This window comes from Pseudonaja textilis, chromosome 5 (assembly GCF_049901715.1).
Source record: "Pseudonaja textilis isolate UNSWEBS1 chromosome 5, rPseTex1.2, whole genome shotgun sequence".
Lineage (NCBI taxonomy): Eukaryota > Metazoa > Chordata > Lepidosauria > Squamata > Elapidae > Pseudonaja > Pseudonaja textilis.
The window spans coordinates 27,663,615-27,677,084 of record NC_141994.1 but is presented as its reverse complement, the minus strand read 5'-3'; the positions used below and the strand labels follow the sequence as shown (position 1 = coordinate 27,677,084).

The 13,470-nt window shown below is 37.5% G+C and overlaps 1 protein-coding gene across 3 annotated transcripts in view; it reads right to left on the bottom strand.

The window, feature by feature from the left end:
- TMEM117 (transmembrane protein 117) overlaps window positions 1–13,470 on the bottom strand; it is a 76,013-nt gene that overhangs the window by 45,041 nt on the left and 17,502 nt on the right. For all 3 annotated transcript variants that reach the window (XM_026700670.2, XM_026700677.2, XM_087934391.1), the window contains exon 4: window positions 6,332–6,431. In XM_026700670.2, coding sequence (XP_026556455.1) covers window positions 6,332–6,431 — 100 coding nt within the window. The remainder of the gene's footprint in view (window positions 1–6,331; window positions 6,432–13,470) is intronic.

The following is a 13,470-nucleotide window of genomic DNA, read 5'->3' as shown; positions in this document are numbered from 1 at the left end:
TGCAAGGAATTCAGAAAATTGAGCAAAAAAGTGAAAAGACAGATGAAAAAGTGGAAAATATTCAACAGATGATGATGAAATATGGAGACAGATTTTAAAAAATTGAAGAAGATATACAAAGAGATAAGAAAATTGGAGATATTGATATTCGATTGAGCGATGTCAAGAAGGGCAGATTTGAACCATTAGGATGGGAAATAGACAAATCAGAATTTTATCTAAGATTTCAAAATATAGAAGGTATAAATCTTGCTGAAATAATGGCAGAAATATTGGCAGAAGCACTGGAAATAACCAAAGAAAAGATGATGGATGGGATGGATGAAGTGTTTCGTGTCTATACAAGATATGCAATGAGGAATAGACTACCAAGAGAAGTTCACATTAGATTTAATAAGAAGATTATTAAGACACAGATACTCTAGGTGGCGAGAGAGAAAACACTAAAATATAAAGACAAAGAAATTGTGGTGCTGAAACAGATACCAAGAAGAGTAAGAGAGATGAGAAGAGAATATTTATTCTTGACTAAAGAGTTACTTAAAAGAGGAGTAAACTACAGATGGTTGATACCAAAAGGCCTTTTGTTCACTTGGAAGGAACAAAGGCACATAACTGATACAATGGAAAAAGCTGAGCTATTCTACTTAGAATACTTTAGAGAAAAGGAGGAAGAGTCACTAATTGAATTCCAAGAGGAGTGTTTTGCAGTAATTGAAAAAGAAAAAGAAGGTGCAGTAGGCGGTGAACCCAGAGAACAACGAGAATTGAGATTTACTAGAGCAATAAAACCCTCTTATAAAGCTTAACATGGATGAAAGAAAATAGATTATGATTAACATAAATGGACTTAATTTGGCTACTAAAAGAAGGAAAGTATTTCACAAATTAGAAAAATTAAAATTTGACATAATCTGCTTACAAGAGGTACATCTTAAAAAAACAACATTAATATATACTAAAACAAGGAAAACTAGAGAAATTATTTATGTCGCTGGCACAATCCAAAAAAAGAGGTGTGGTATTATATATTAAAGATTTACAGAAGTCCCCACAAAAAAAGACATTAAAAATAAAATGGATACAATTAAACATATGGGACTAATGGAAAAAGAGGAATTAGCACAAAAAATTTAAAATGCCAAACAAAATTACTTTGAAGATGGAAACAAACCAGGCAGATGGCTAGCTTATAAACTGAGAAAGGAAAGAGAAGCAAGAAGGATTAGTCAATTAATAAATAAAGGACAAGTTTGCTATGGAAATGAAAAAAATTATACAAGACTACTACGGAAAACTGCACTTTCAAGAGAATATTCAAGAAGAAAAAGTTAAGCAATATCTACAGAGAGTGAACCTACCTCAGATACCTAAAAATACTGAAACAATGTTAGAAGGAAATATAACAATGATGGAATTAACAGAAACCTTAAAAAAACAGAATGTTGGGAAAGCACCAGGTCCAGATGGTTTGCCAGCAGAATTTTACAAGACTTTTCAGGAAATATTGAATTTTTATCTTTTAGAAGTTATGAATGAAGTTATGTTAAAGAAAAGAATACCAAAAACATGGTCAAGGCATACATTACACTTATACTGAAGGAAGGTACAGACCTGCAGCAAGTTAAAAAATATAGACCTATATCTCTATTGAACTCAGACTATAAAATCTTTGCTTCAATCTTGGCAGAAAAACTAAAAAGTTACTTAAATAATTTTATACATACTGATCAAAATGGATTTCTGCGAAAGAGACAAATCAAAGACAATGTGAGAATTATTTTGGATACTTTGGAATATTATGAAGCACACCCTGAAAAGCAAATGGCCTTGATGTTTCTTGATGCACAAAAAGCCTTTGACAATGTGATTTGGCAATTTATTTTACTTCAATTGATACAAATGGGCTTTGGTAAGAAATTTCTCCAAGCCATTGAAGCAGTATACCATGAACAAACTGCAAAGGTGATGGTGAATGGAGAATTAACAGAATCCACAGATATAAGAAAAGGGACAAGGCAAGGCTGTCCATTGTCGCCTCTGCTCTTTGTGTTAACATTGGAAGTGTTGAATAGGAATATCAGAGAAGAAAAAGAAATAAAAGGAATGAAAATTTAAAAGGAGGAGTATAAATTGCAAGCTTTTGCAGATGACCTGGTATTTATATTAGAAGACCCATTGGAAACAGCACCCAAATTAATAGAAAAAATAGAAGAATATGGAAAAGTAGCAGGTCTGAGAATAAAGACAAAACAAAGATAACACAGAATATGTTAGCAAGATGAAAGAAAGAGTTGGAAGAAATTTTAAAAATACAGGTCACGAACAAGGTTAAATATTTAGGGATACATATTACACCAAGATGTAGTACGCTGAAGGAAGATAACTATGTTAAACTCAAACAGAAGATTGTGACAGATTTGATAAAATGGGAAAAACTGCAACTGTCATTGATTGGAAGAATATCCACAAGTAAGATTAATATATTGCCTAGAGTTTTATATTTATTCCAGATAAATCCTATTTGACTAGGGAAAGAGTTTTTTGAAGAATTGTGTTGAAATATACTTGGCAGGGTAAAAAAGCAAGAATAAAATTAAAACTGTTACAAGGTGCAAGAATAAGAGGAGGGTTAGCCTTGCCTAACTGGGAGCTATATTACCAGGTGACAAGTTTGATGTGGGAAAAGGAATGGATAACACTAAGGAACAGTAGATTATTGACTTTAGAAGGCCGTGACTTGCTGTTGGGATGGCATGCCTTTCTCTGGTATAAGGGAACTAAAACACAGGGGTATTTTAGAAGACATTATATTCGAGAGGCATTGTTTTTGAACTGGGAAAAGATAAAAAGACAATATTACTTAAAAATTCCAACATGGATATCAACTATTGAAGCTTTTTCTTACCCAATAATATATAAAAAGGAACAAACAGTTAGATATTGAGAGATATTGAATGAAAAGGGTGAACTTAAATCTATGCAAGCGTTGGAAGAACAAGGTGTAAAAATGAATTGGTTTTCATATTTGCAAATACAATCTAGGTTTGATAAAGACTTATCTAAAGCAGAAGGTATTTATGATAAGTTGACTGATTTAGATAAAAATTTGATGGATACTAATGAAAAGGTAATTTAAAAACTTTATGGACATCTACTAGAATTTAAATTGGAGGAGGAACAAGTTAAAGGCACGATGATTGCTTGGGGGGAAAATTTTGGATATGGAATTGATTTTAGAAAAATGGCAAAAATTGTGGTCTTAAAATTATAAAATAACAATGTCAACTGCATATAAAGAAAATTTGTATAAGATGTTTTACAGGTGGCACCTACCCCCAACGAAACTTGTGAGAATGTTTAAGAATAAATCAGATAAAAGCTGGAAATGTCATCAGATACCTAGTTCATATTACCATATGTGGTGGACATGTTCAGACGCAAAGAAATATTGGACTAAAATCCACACATGGTTGGAAAAAATGATAAAACAACATATAGACTTTAAACCAGAGATCTTTTTATTGGGAGTCATACCGGACATATGCAATAAAGAATTGAAATATTTGATTGTAAATGTTTTAACAACAGTTAGAATTGTATTTGCGAAGAACTGGAAAAAAGACAAAATACCTATGCAGGAGGAAGTTATTAAAAAAATTATGGACTGTGCTGAAATGAGTAAACTGACATTTGAAATTAGAGAACAAGAAGACAAGCAATTTTATATGATATGGAATTTGTTTTATCAGTGGTTGAATAAAAAGACATGGTAAGGTAACAGAATAGATACTTTTGTTATAGAAGCTTAATAGATTGATATAAAATATAATGTAGACATATATAACCATTGGATGACAGCATAATACAATATTGATGGAATAAATAGCGGGATAATTGATAAATAGATAAGCATATGTTAGTTTGACAATGTGAGATTGATATAAATTGTGAACAATGATTATGAAAGGATTGCACAAAAGATTCAAAACCAACTGACACACTGTATGTACAAAATAGAAGATGGTTTTATGTTTTTTATGTATTGTCTGTGTATGTTTGTCTTAAAATAAAAATTTTATATACAAAAAAATATTTCAGGTCTCATTCTCCTTGGGCACAGCTCCTTGTTGGTCTAGGGCCACCAAACCTTCCCAAATGCCTTCATGTTGCTGTCACTTCTTCCTTGATCCACAATTGGGCGTCATGGCTCCGGATCCACTATACTGACCAATCTCCTTCTTGTCGCATTTGGGGGGATTTTCCTTCCTCCTTGTTGCTCCCCGGACTTCCCCTCTGTTCCACAATTCCCTCCAAGATTCCTGGTGGTGCGATGAGCCTCCAGACAAAAATAATCAGGCAAAGGGAATGAAGCCCCCTTTTCCTTGCTCCGCACCGCCATGATGTCACCACCAGAAGTCTCCAGTGATATGTCTTGTTACTGGAAACGCCATACATAAGGTCATCAACATTGTCAGATTTTATTAGGGGCCACACTGACCCAGATTTCATTTTAAAAAGTATATAATTCAAAGTAGTCATTAAAAAGTTGATCATCATGCATAGTCTACTTTGCTGTTAATTCACATGAGTTCTATTGATTACAATTCTAAACTTGCAATAGCAAGCGTCAATTTTGGGATCTTTATCTGTCAAAAGAATCAGTATACAGTAAAAATGTTTTTGTCTGATCTGAAAGTGAGCTACAAAGACATGTAAGTAACTCATTTGGGGGTCTCTTGGTTAAAATTAAAGTACAGCATGACATATGGTCCTAGGACTCGGTGCCCCCATCTTTCAAGGGATGAAGTCTTCTGGCATAAAATATTTTGTGGCACTCCTATCATCATGAAGTGCTTTGAGAAATTGGTTTGCCAGCACATCATTTCTGGTCTTCCACATACATTTGATAAGCACCAGTTTGCATTACAGAAGAAATAGATCTACAGAGGACGCTATAGCCATCACTCTTCATGCTGCTCTGACAAGGGGGCGGGGGCTATATGAGGATGCTTTTTTGTAGATTTTAGTTCTGCATTTAACACAATTCTTCCACATAGACTAGTGTCTAAACTTCTGGACCTTGGCCTTTCTTATTCAATCTGCCTTTGGATTATGGATTTCCTGTCTGGCCACTCACAGAGGGTCAGATTAGTTAATCATACCTCCTCAGCCCTTATTCTTACACTGGATGCCACAGGGTTGTGTGTTGAGTTCCTTGCTCTATACTCTTTATGTACATGACTGCATTCCCACTCACACTAGTAATACTATTACTAAATTTGCAGATGATAGAACAGTGGTGGGACTCATCTCCGGGGGGGATGAGTCTGCCTACCGAGATGAGGTGGACCGGTTGCTTTTGTGGTGTGGAGACAATAACTTGGTCCTCAACACTAATAAGACCAAGGAGATTATGGTGGACTATAGAAGGAACAGATCAGACATCCAGCCCTTGCTTATCAATGGAGACTGAGTGGAGCAAGTGGCCAGTTTTAAGTTTCTGGGTGTTACCCTAAAAGAGGACCTGACCTGGGATGCCCACATTGCAGCACTGGGCCCAGTAGAGATTATACTACTTGAGACTTCTCAGAAAACAACAACTTAATGAAAAACTGCTGGTGACCTTCTACCGCTGCACCATAAAGATTATCTTAATTTACTGCACTTCTGGTTTGCCAATTGCAGTGGTAGATAGGACAGCACTCCAGTGGGTTAACGTCATTGCCCAGAAGATAATTGGTTGCCCTCTCCCCTCTTTGGAAGAGCTTTATAGCTTCCTCTGCCTTAAGAAAGTTCAAAACATTCTTAAAGATCCATCTCATCCTGGGAACCCTTTTTTTGAACTATTACCATCTGGCAGACAGTACAGAATAATAAATGCAAGGACAAATAGGCTAAAAAATAGCTTATATCCCAGAGCAGTAGCTCTTTTGAATTTTACAGTGTTGGTGTGGTTTCGGGGTTTTTAATTCAATGTGTGGAGTGTGAAGGATGTGTATTTGTGTTTATTTTCATGGTCATTGTGCACTGAAGATGGTGTTTGATTTCGTTGTACGAGGTGCAATGACAATAAAGTAAATTAAGAACTAAGAATATGAAATAAGCTTCAATATCATTAGTCAGGAATGATACCAAGAGGGCTATTCAGCTTCTAAACTGTTCTGTTTGCAAGGTACAACCATATCCAGTTGTTCTTGATCATGCTACTGTTATCCTAGGGCCTATTTGATTTGAGTTATGCTTTAGAGACCTTCTAGTTATTTTGCATTTCAATTACCAATTGCATTTCTGTTCAACTTTTTGGATTGGTTTTTACAAAAATTCTTACCATCCAAGCTGTGACAAAATCTCCCATCCAGGTCCCCACTGCTGCTACTTTCATAAAGCTTTCATTCCTGATGCCCATGAAGTCTGTCACAATGTACAGCCTGTAAATAGAAGCATAAATATTGTTAGCCATTTACAGCACATTAATAGATAATCAGGCTCTGCTGTACCACTTACCACCACAACTGAGCCCCAATTTTTTGTTGCTAAGTGAGACATTTGTTGAATGAATTTTGTCCCCTTTTACAACTTTTCTTGCCCCGTGTTAAGTGAACCACTGCAGTTGTTATGTTAGTAACACAGTTGTTAAGCGAATCTAGCTTTCCCATTGACTTTGCTTGTCAGAAGGTCACGAAAGGTGATCACATGACCCTGGGACACTGCAACAGTCAAAAATATGAACCAATTGCCAAGTGTCTGAATTTTAATCATATGATTATTAGAATATAATAGTCGTGTGAAAAACAGTCCTAAGTCACGTTTTTCAGTACTGCTGTCAGCGTTACAGGGAACCTCCATTCCGATCAGTAACTCTGAGACAAGCATAATCTCAAAAGGACTTTTATTAGAATAGCACCTGGCACATCTCTGGAATTTTGAAACTAAAAGTTTCCCGGACTTCCCACAATGTCCCAACCTACAAATCTCCCCCTTCATGAGGGGGAGAGGGTACATGTTTTTGACAAACACAAGTTCACACCCCTAAAATCAACACATAATCTCAACCTGCCATCTTTCTTTTCTTTAAACAGCACTAGGGTGGCCAACCTAGATTTGGCAGGTTCAATGAAACCTCTGTCCAAATTGTTATCGATGTATGTCCCAACCTACAAACCATTCCCTTTTTATTCATTATCACATCACATGAACCAATCCCAAAGTAAGTTCCATTTCTTCCTGCGCTACACCTTGAACTAACAAAAGAGTTCTATTTTGTCTACTAACAGCTACTCAATTAAAATCACCCCCCTCCCACTTTCTCAAGCTATGTGGCAGCAATGAATAAGGATTCCAAAGCTGACAGGAGTCTCCCCCTTGAGAAGTTCACCTCCTATAAGAAATAAGAAACAAAACACAGCCAGGGGTTAATGCGATGTCCTTAACCCCCTCTCCCCCCTCCAAGCGGACCTTTCGGTTTGTTGGGGAATTCCTCATGGAATTGGTTAACCAACCTATCTGCGTGTACATCCCAACTTTTAAACCAAGTAACATCCAATACAGGGCAACCCTTCCACAATACCAAGTACTGTAATCATCCTTGGTTTAATGTAGAATTGAGGATTTTCTTGATCTCATAATGTGTCTCACCCTGTATGATTAAAGGTTTATGGAGCGCTGTTGGTATTGGTCTTATAATTGATGTAACAGCTGGTTTTAGCAAACTACTATGGAACACTGGGTGTATTTTTCCCGGTAACTGGGGAAGACTTAATTGGACTGTGACTGGATTGATTATTTTTGATATCGGAAATGGACCTAAGAATTTCGGGCCCAACTACTTACTAGAAGTTTCAATCTAAAATATTTTGTTGACAAAAATACTTTGTCCCTTACTTTAAACGGTGGTCGGAGGGATCTATGTTTGTCCGCCTGCTTTTTGTAATCCTTAGCAGCTTCAGTCAAAGCTTTATCATATCCTTCCAACCCTTTTTTAATGAGTTCATCCATTCTGTTACAGACATGGATGTGGGGGGTTCTCTAAGTAATTCTGGCACAGGGACAAGTTCCATGCCAGTGTTGATTTGGAATGGAGTCAAGCCTGTGCTTCTATGTACTACATTATTATAAGCAACCTCTGCAAATGGTAATAACTCCACCCAGTTTTTTTGTTGATAATTTACATAGCATCTAATGTATTGTTCCATCATGGCATTCGCCCTCTCTGCTGCTCTGTTGCATGCCAGATGGAATGCTGAGGATAATCCTTGGGATGACCCAATAGACCTTAAAAATTCCCTCCAGAACTTAGTGATAAACTGTACCCCTCTGTCTGAGATTATTCTACGAGGTACTCTGTGTAGCCTATAGATATGCTTCACGAACAGTTTTGCAAGCTTTTTTGCAGATGGAAATCCTTGCAAAATGGGCCTGCTTAGAAAATAAGTCAATAACACTCCAAATGATTGTATTCCCTCCACTCTCAGGTAATTCTACAAGAAAGTCCATCTGCAAAAAATTTCTTCCCACAGCTGTGTTGGTTCAACTACTTGTTGGAGAAGACCAGGGGGTTTCATCGTGGCACAAATTGAGCAGCTTTTCATATAGTCCTCAACGTCAGGTTTCATTTTTGGCCACCAGAACTGTCTTCTGACTAAATGTAGGGTTTTTAAGAAACCAAAATGTCCCCCCAACCATGAGTCATGGCTACGCATTAGTACCATTAGTCTTAGATTAGCGGGTACATATAAAGTTTGGTCCCTTTCCAAGCCTGTCCCTCATTCATTGTCAACTCGGTTTGATGCTCCACAAACCAAGGATTGGTCAATAGGGCTGCTTTCAACTCAGTTGTCAGTTTGTCTTCTAGGCATCTGGGGTTGCGGTTGGCTTGGCCTCAGGTGGTTACTTGGCCTGCCAGTTAAGATATCGTAGTCTGCACTACTTCCTCTCGGTGACTGTCAAATTGGGGTTTTCTTGACAGGGTGTCCGCCAATATATTTTTTCCTCCAGGGATATATTTCATGTTGAAGTTGAACTGATTGAAATATTGAGCCCAGCGGACTTGTTTAGGTGATAGCTTCCAAGGTGTCTTTAGAGCCTTGAGGTTCTTGTGATCAGTCCACACCTCAAACGGCTCCTTCACCCCTTCTAGGAAATGCCTCCAAATCAGCAAAGTCCATTCCACTGCAAATGCTTCTTTCTCTCAAACTGCCCATCTTCACTCTGTGTCTGTCATCTTTTGGACACATAAGTGCAAGGAATTAGTCAATTCTGAGAATCCTTTTGGAGAAGAATGGCCACGACAGCTACATCACTAGCATCAGCTTGGACTATAAAAGGTCTGGTCGGATCTGGGTGCTCGAGAATGGGCTCAGCTGCAAAGAGGCATTTTAAGGTTTCAAAAGCTTTCTGACAGTCCATTGTCCAAGAAAGAGGTTGACTGGGCTTCAGGTTGGTGGGAGAAGGCCCCATTTTAATAACTCTGTCAAAGGGAGGGTGACCTTGGCAAAAGAAGGAATGAATTGTCTATAGAAATTGGCAAAACCCAAAAAGCTTTGAAGTTGTTTTTGTGTTTTGGGGGGTTGCCAATCTAGCACGGCTTTCACTTTTCCAGGGTCCATCTCAATTCCCTGGTTGGATATTCGGTAGCCTAGGTAATCCAGCGACTCCTTGTGGAATTCGCATTTTGACAGTTTTACATATAACTTGGTGTCTAAAAGTTTTTTCAGCACTTTTCTGACTAATTTGACATGTTCCTCAATGGTTTCGCTGAACATAAGGATGTCATTGAGGTAGACAAGGACCCCCTGGTACAGGTGCAGATGTAACACTTCATTGATGAGTTGCAAAAATCCTTGAGGGGGGGCTTGGAGTCCGAAAGGCATGACTAAGAATTGGAAACTACCCAAAGGGCAGTTGAAGGCAGTTTTCCATTCATCTCCCTCCTTTATGTGGACTCAGTAGTAAGCTTCTCTCAGATCTAGTTTGATGAAGACCTTGCCTTTTGACAGGTGTTTTAATAAGTCCTTCATGAGGGGGAGAGGGTACATGTTTTTGACAAACACAAGTTCACACCCCTAAAATCAACACATAATCTCAACCTGCCATCTTTCTTTTCTTTAAACAGCACTAGGGTGGCCAACCTAGATTTGGCAGGTTCAATGAAACCTCTGTCCAAATTGTTATCGATGTATGTCCCAACCTACAAACCATTCCCTTTTTATTCATTATCACATCACATGAACCAATCCCAAAGTAAGTTCCATTTCTTCCTGCGCCACACTCTTTAACTTGGAACTAACAAAAGAATTCTATTTTGTCTACTAAGAGCTACTCAATTAAAATCACCCCCTCCCACTTTCTCAAGCTATGTGGCAGCAATGAATAAGGATTCCAAAGCTCACAACTGCTGTATCTTTAAACAATGATTAAATGAACTATTATAAGTCAAGGATTACCTGTACTGAAACCATAAATTTGAGTGGTTCTGGAAAATGAGTGACTTATGAGAGTTAGATCCAGTCTAGCACCTTGTTCATATCATGCCTGATATAACAGTTATTGAAAAGAATATAGTCTGGTTTGCTGACATTGTTACACTTGCTAATGCTAACAATGATAAAAACAATTAGAAAAAATTACAAAATACCAGGACTTGCAGATCAAAATTGAACACCTATGGAAAAATAAATCTGTTGTTATACAAATCAGAATTGGAGTCCTGTGCCCTAAAGTAGATGCTCAATTGGACAAGCTTATTGCACAAGGAGTTCTAGAACCTGTAGATTTGCAAAGTGGGAGACCCCAATAGTCATTCCTTTAAAGCAGGATGGCTCAATCAGGATTTGCATGGATTACAAATCCACAATTAATAAAGGGCTCCAGCCCAATGCCTACCCAGTGCCCATCATCCACATTCACAATGTGCTGACGTATTCATTGAAAAATCACCCTAATTTGAATGGCCAGAACTACCTCCAACCATAACTATCAACAATTAGTTGTACAGTTTCCATACATTGAGGTCCAAAATGTATAAAAATGGTAGCATGAGTCCTAAAACCAGTTTAGCATTTTTTCTAAAAAGAAAACTGTCAACCCTCCTCCCCCACCCACCCCAAAAAAAAGAAGAGGGAAAAGGGGAAAAATGTTGTGGTTTTACCTTCTAATTCTCAACTTGTTGAGAAATCTTAAGTGCATATACCTGCTGCAGTGCTGAGATCTCCCACCCATTTATCCTATGGGCAAACTTTACTTTGCCAGATGTATTAAGAAGCAAAAAGACATTGTTTTAAAATAAAGACAGTACAATGCAAGAAACAAGATGGAGCTATGTATGTAAAACAGAAATAGGAATGGAATCTATTTTGCTTGTTGAGAACAAAAGTCATCCCAAGGTAAGCATAAAGAAAAATTGTACAGCAGCTAATAGATTTCCAGGCTTTGGGGTATCTACTTGGCCCTAACACCTGTGGCTATTCTGCTAATGAATTCTGATGTGATGGCCTCAAATGGGAATTTCCCCTTCATTATTATTCAGGCATGGTATTATGGAAACTACTGTATGTCTATAACAAACTGCCCAGGAAGACTGAAATTGCTGCCGCTTATTCAACCAGTGATAGGATTGGATACTATATATCTCTGTTCTTATAAACAGATGCAACTGAATAGGGCTTAAGATTACCAGTTTAAAAACATCAAGGGGTGGGATTCTACTGGCTCAGACCGGTTCTATAGAACCAGTTGCTATGATATTGCGCAGTTCAGAGAACTGGCAAATCATGCCCCTGGCTGGTCCCTCCCCTCCCCGCCCAGTCAGTCCTTATCACGCATACGCAACATCGTGCACATGCCTGACATCACTGACTGTGTTCTTCCCTGCCCAATCACTCCTGAAGGTATTTTTCCCCTCCCAGCTGTTCCTATGATCAGCTGTGCCAGGATTCCCCTTGCTGTCTTACTGCTTTGCCCAGGCGGTTTTCCTAAGGCCCAGGAAGGCAAAAAATGGAGGGTGCAGCCCCCCCATGCTCCATTTTTTGCTTTCCTGGCCCCAGGGAAGCCTTCTGGGAGCAAAAATACTCCCCCCCCAGGGAAGCTTTCCTGAGGCCCAGAAGGCCCAAAAAATGGGTGGGGGTTGCTTCAAAGAAGCCATGCCTACCCAGTCACATGGCCACATCTGCCTAGCCATGCCCACCTAGCCACTCCCATAGAACTGGTTGTTAAAAAATTTGAATCCCACCTCTGAAAACATCCCATCCTGAAAACTCATTTGGATAATTCATTATATAAAGAATGCTTTGAAATCTATAACTATATTAGCTAAAGATGGTTTGGGGAGGAATCTGAAGAAATTTTCAAAGGGTATTGTATAGCTTCAAAAAAAAATTGAAACCAGCCATTTAATAAAAAAGGCGGGAGAAGTAGAAGTTAAAGAGATTCATATTATTATTATTTTTTTAAAAATAGCATATATGACAATTAGTACTGTAGTTAACACTGGCCATCATTTACTGTTTTATAATAGTGAACTCAATGGCTAACAGTCCCAAGTATTTGCCAAGTATTTGTACAGTCCTTTGCTGTCTTCTTGTGGCTTTCTCAGAAACGAAATTGAGGGGAAAAATTGACAAAAAACAAATGAATTTCATTATACACACACACACACACACACACACACACACACAGAGTTTCTTTTCAGTGATCAATGATTCAAGGGAGACTCACTTTAGTATAGAACTGACTGATTAGTTTTTCTTGCATTCTACACTACTCTTAATAATTGACTCCAGATTCATAATTTGAAGGTATACACATATTTTTTTCAATACATATATTTCTTTCAATTTCTTCCCATCTGCTTCCATATGTATATTATTATTTTGTTGTCATAGAAATATCTTTGAAATCTCAATCACTATCTTTTTCACTGTATCCTTCCTAAATTACTTCTCCAGAATACTAACCATCTTTATTTTTTATCTCAAGGAAATAAAACCACATTTTACTTCAATGTCCACTACAAGTATGCTTTTTTGCCATTGGGTTTATCTTCTTAACAATTAATATTAATCTTTTTTTCATTTTCTATGTTTATTTTCAAAATTAACTTTATTTTCAATTAAAGGGGGAATCAAATTACAATTATAGACCAGCATAAGGTTGATGAGGTACAATCAATTAAAAAGCATGTAAGATATATCAGAGTCCAAAATAAAAATTAGGAAAAGCTTAAAGAAGAGTTGTCAAATAATTATTTTTGTGGCCTATTTGGTGTCTACTTCCATCCTACACTTGCTGTAGAAGCTGAACAACTGTTTCTCCAGATTCTGTTGTTACAGGAACTTTTCCTTTATTGTATTTACTGTAACATTTCTTCAGAGGAATAATCTGATAATCTGGTACTCCCATTAGCTCTAATATAACACACCTTCTGGCATGATCTATATTACACAAAAAATTCCCACATTGCAGTACTGAATA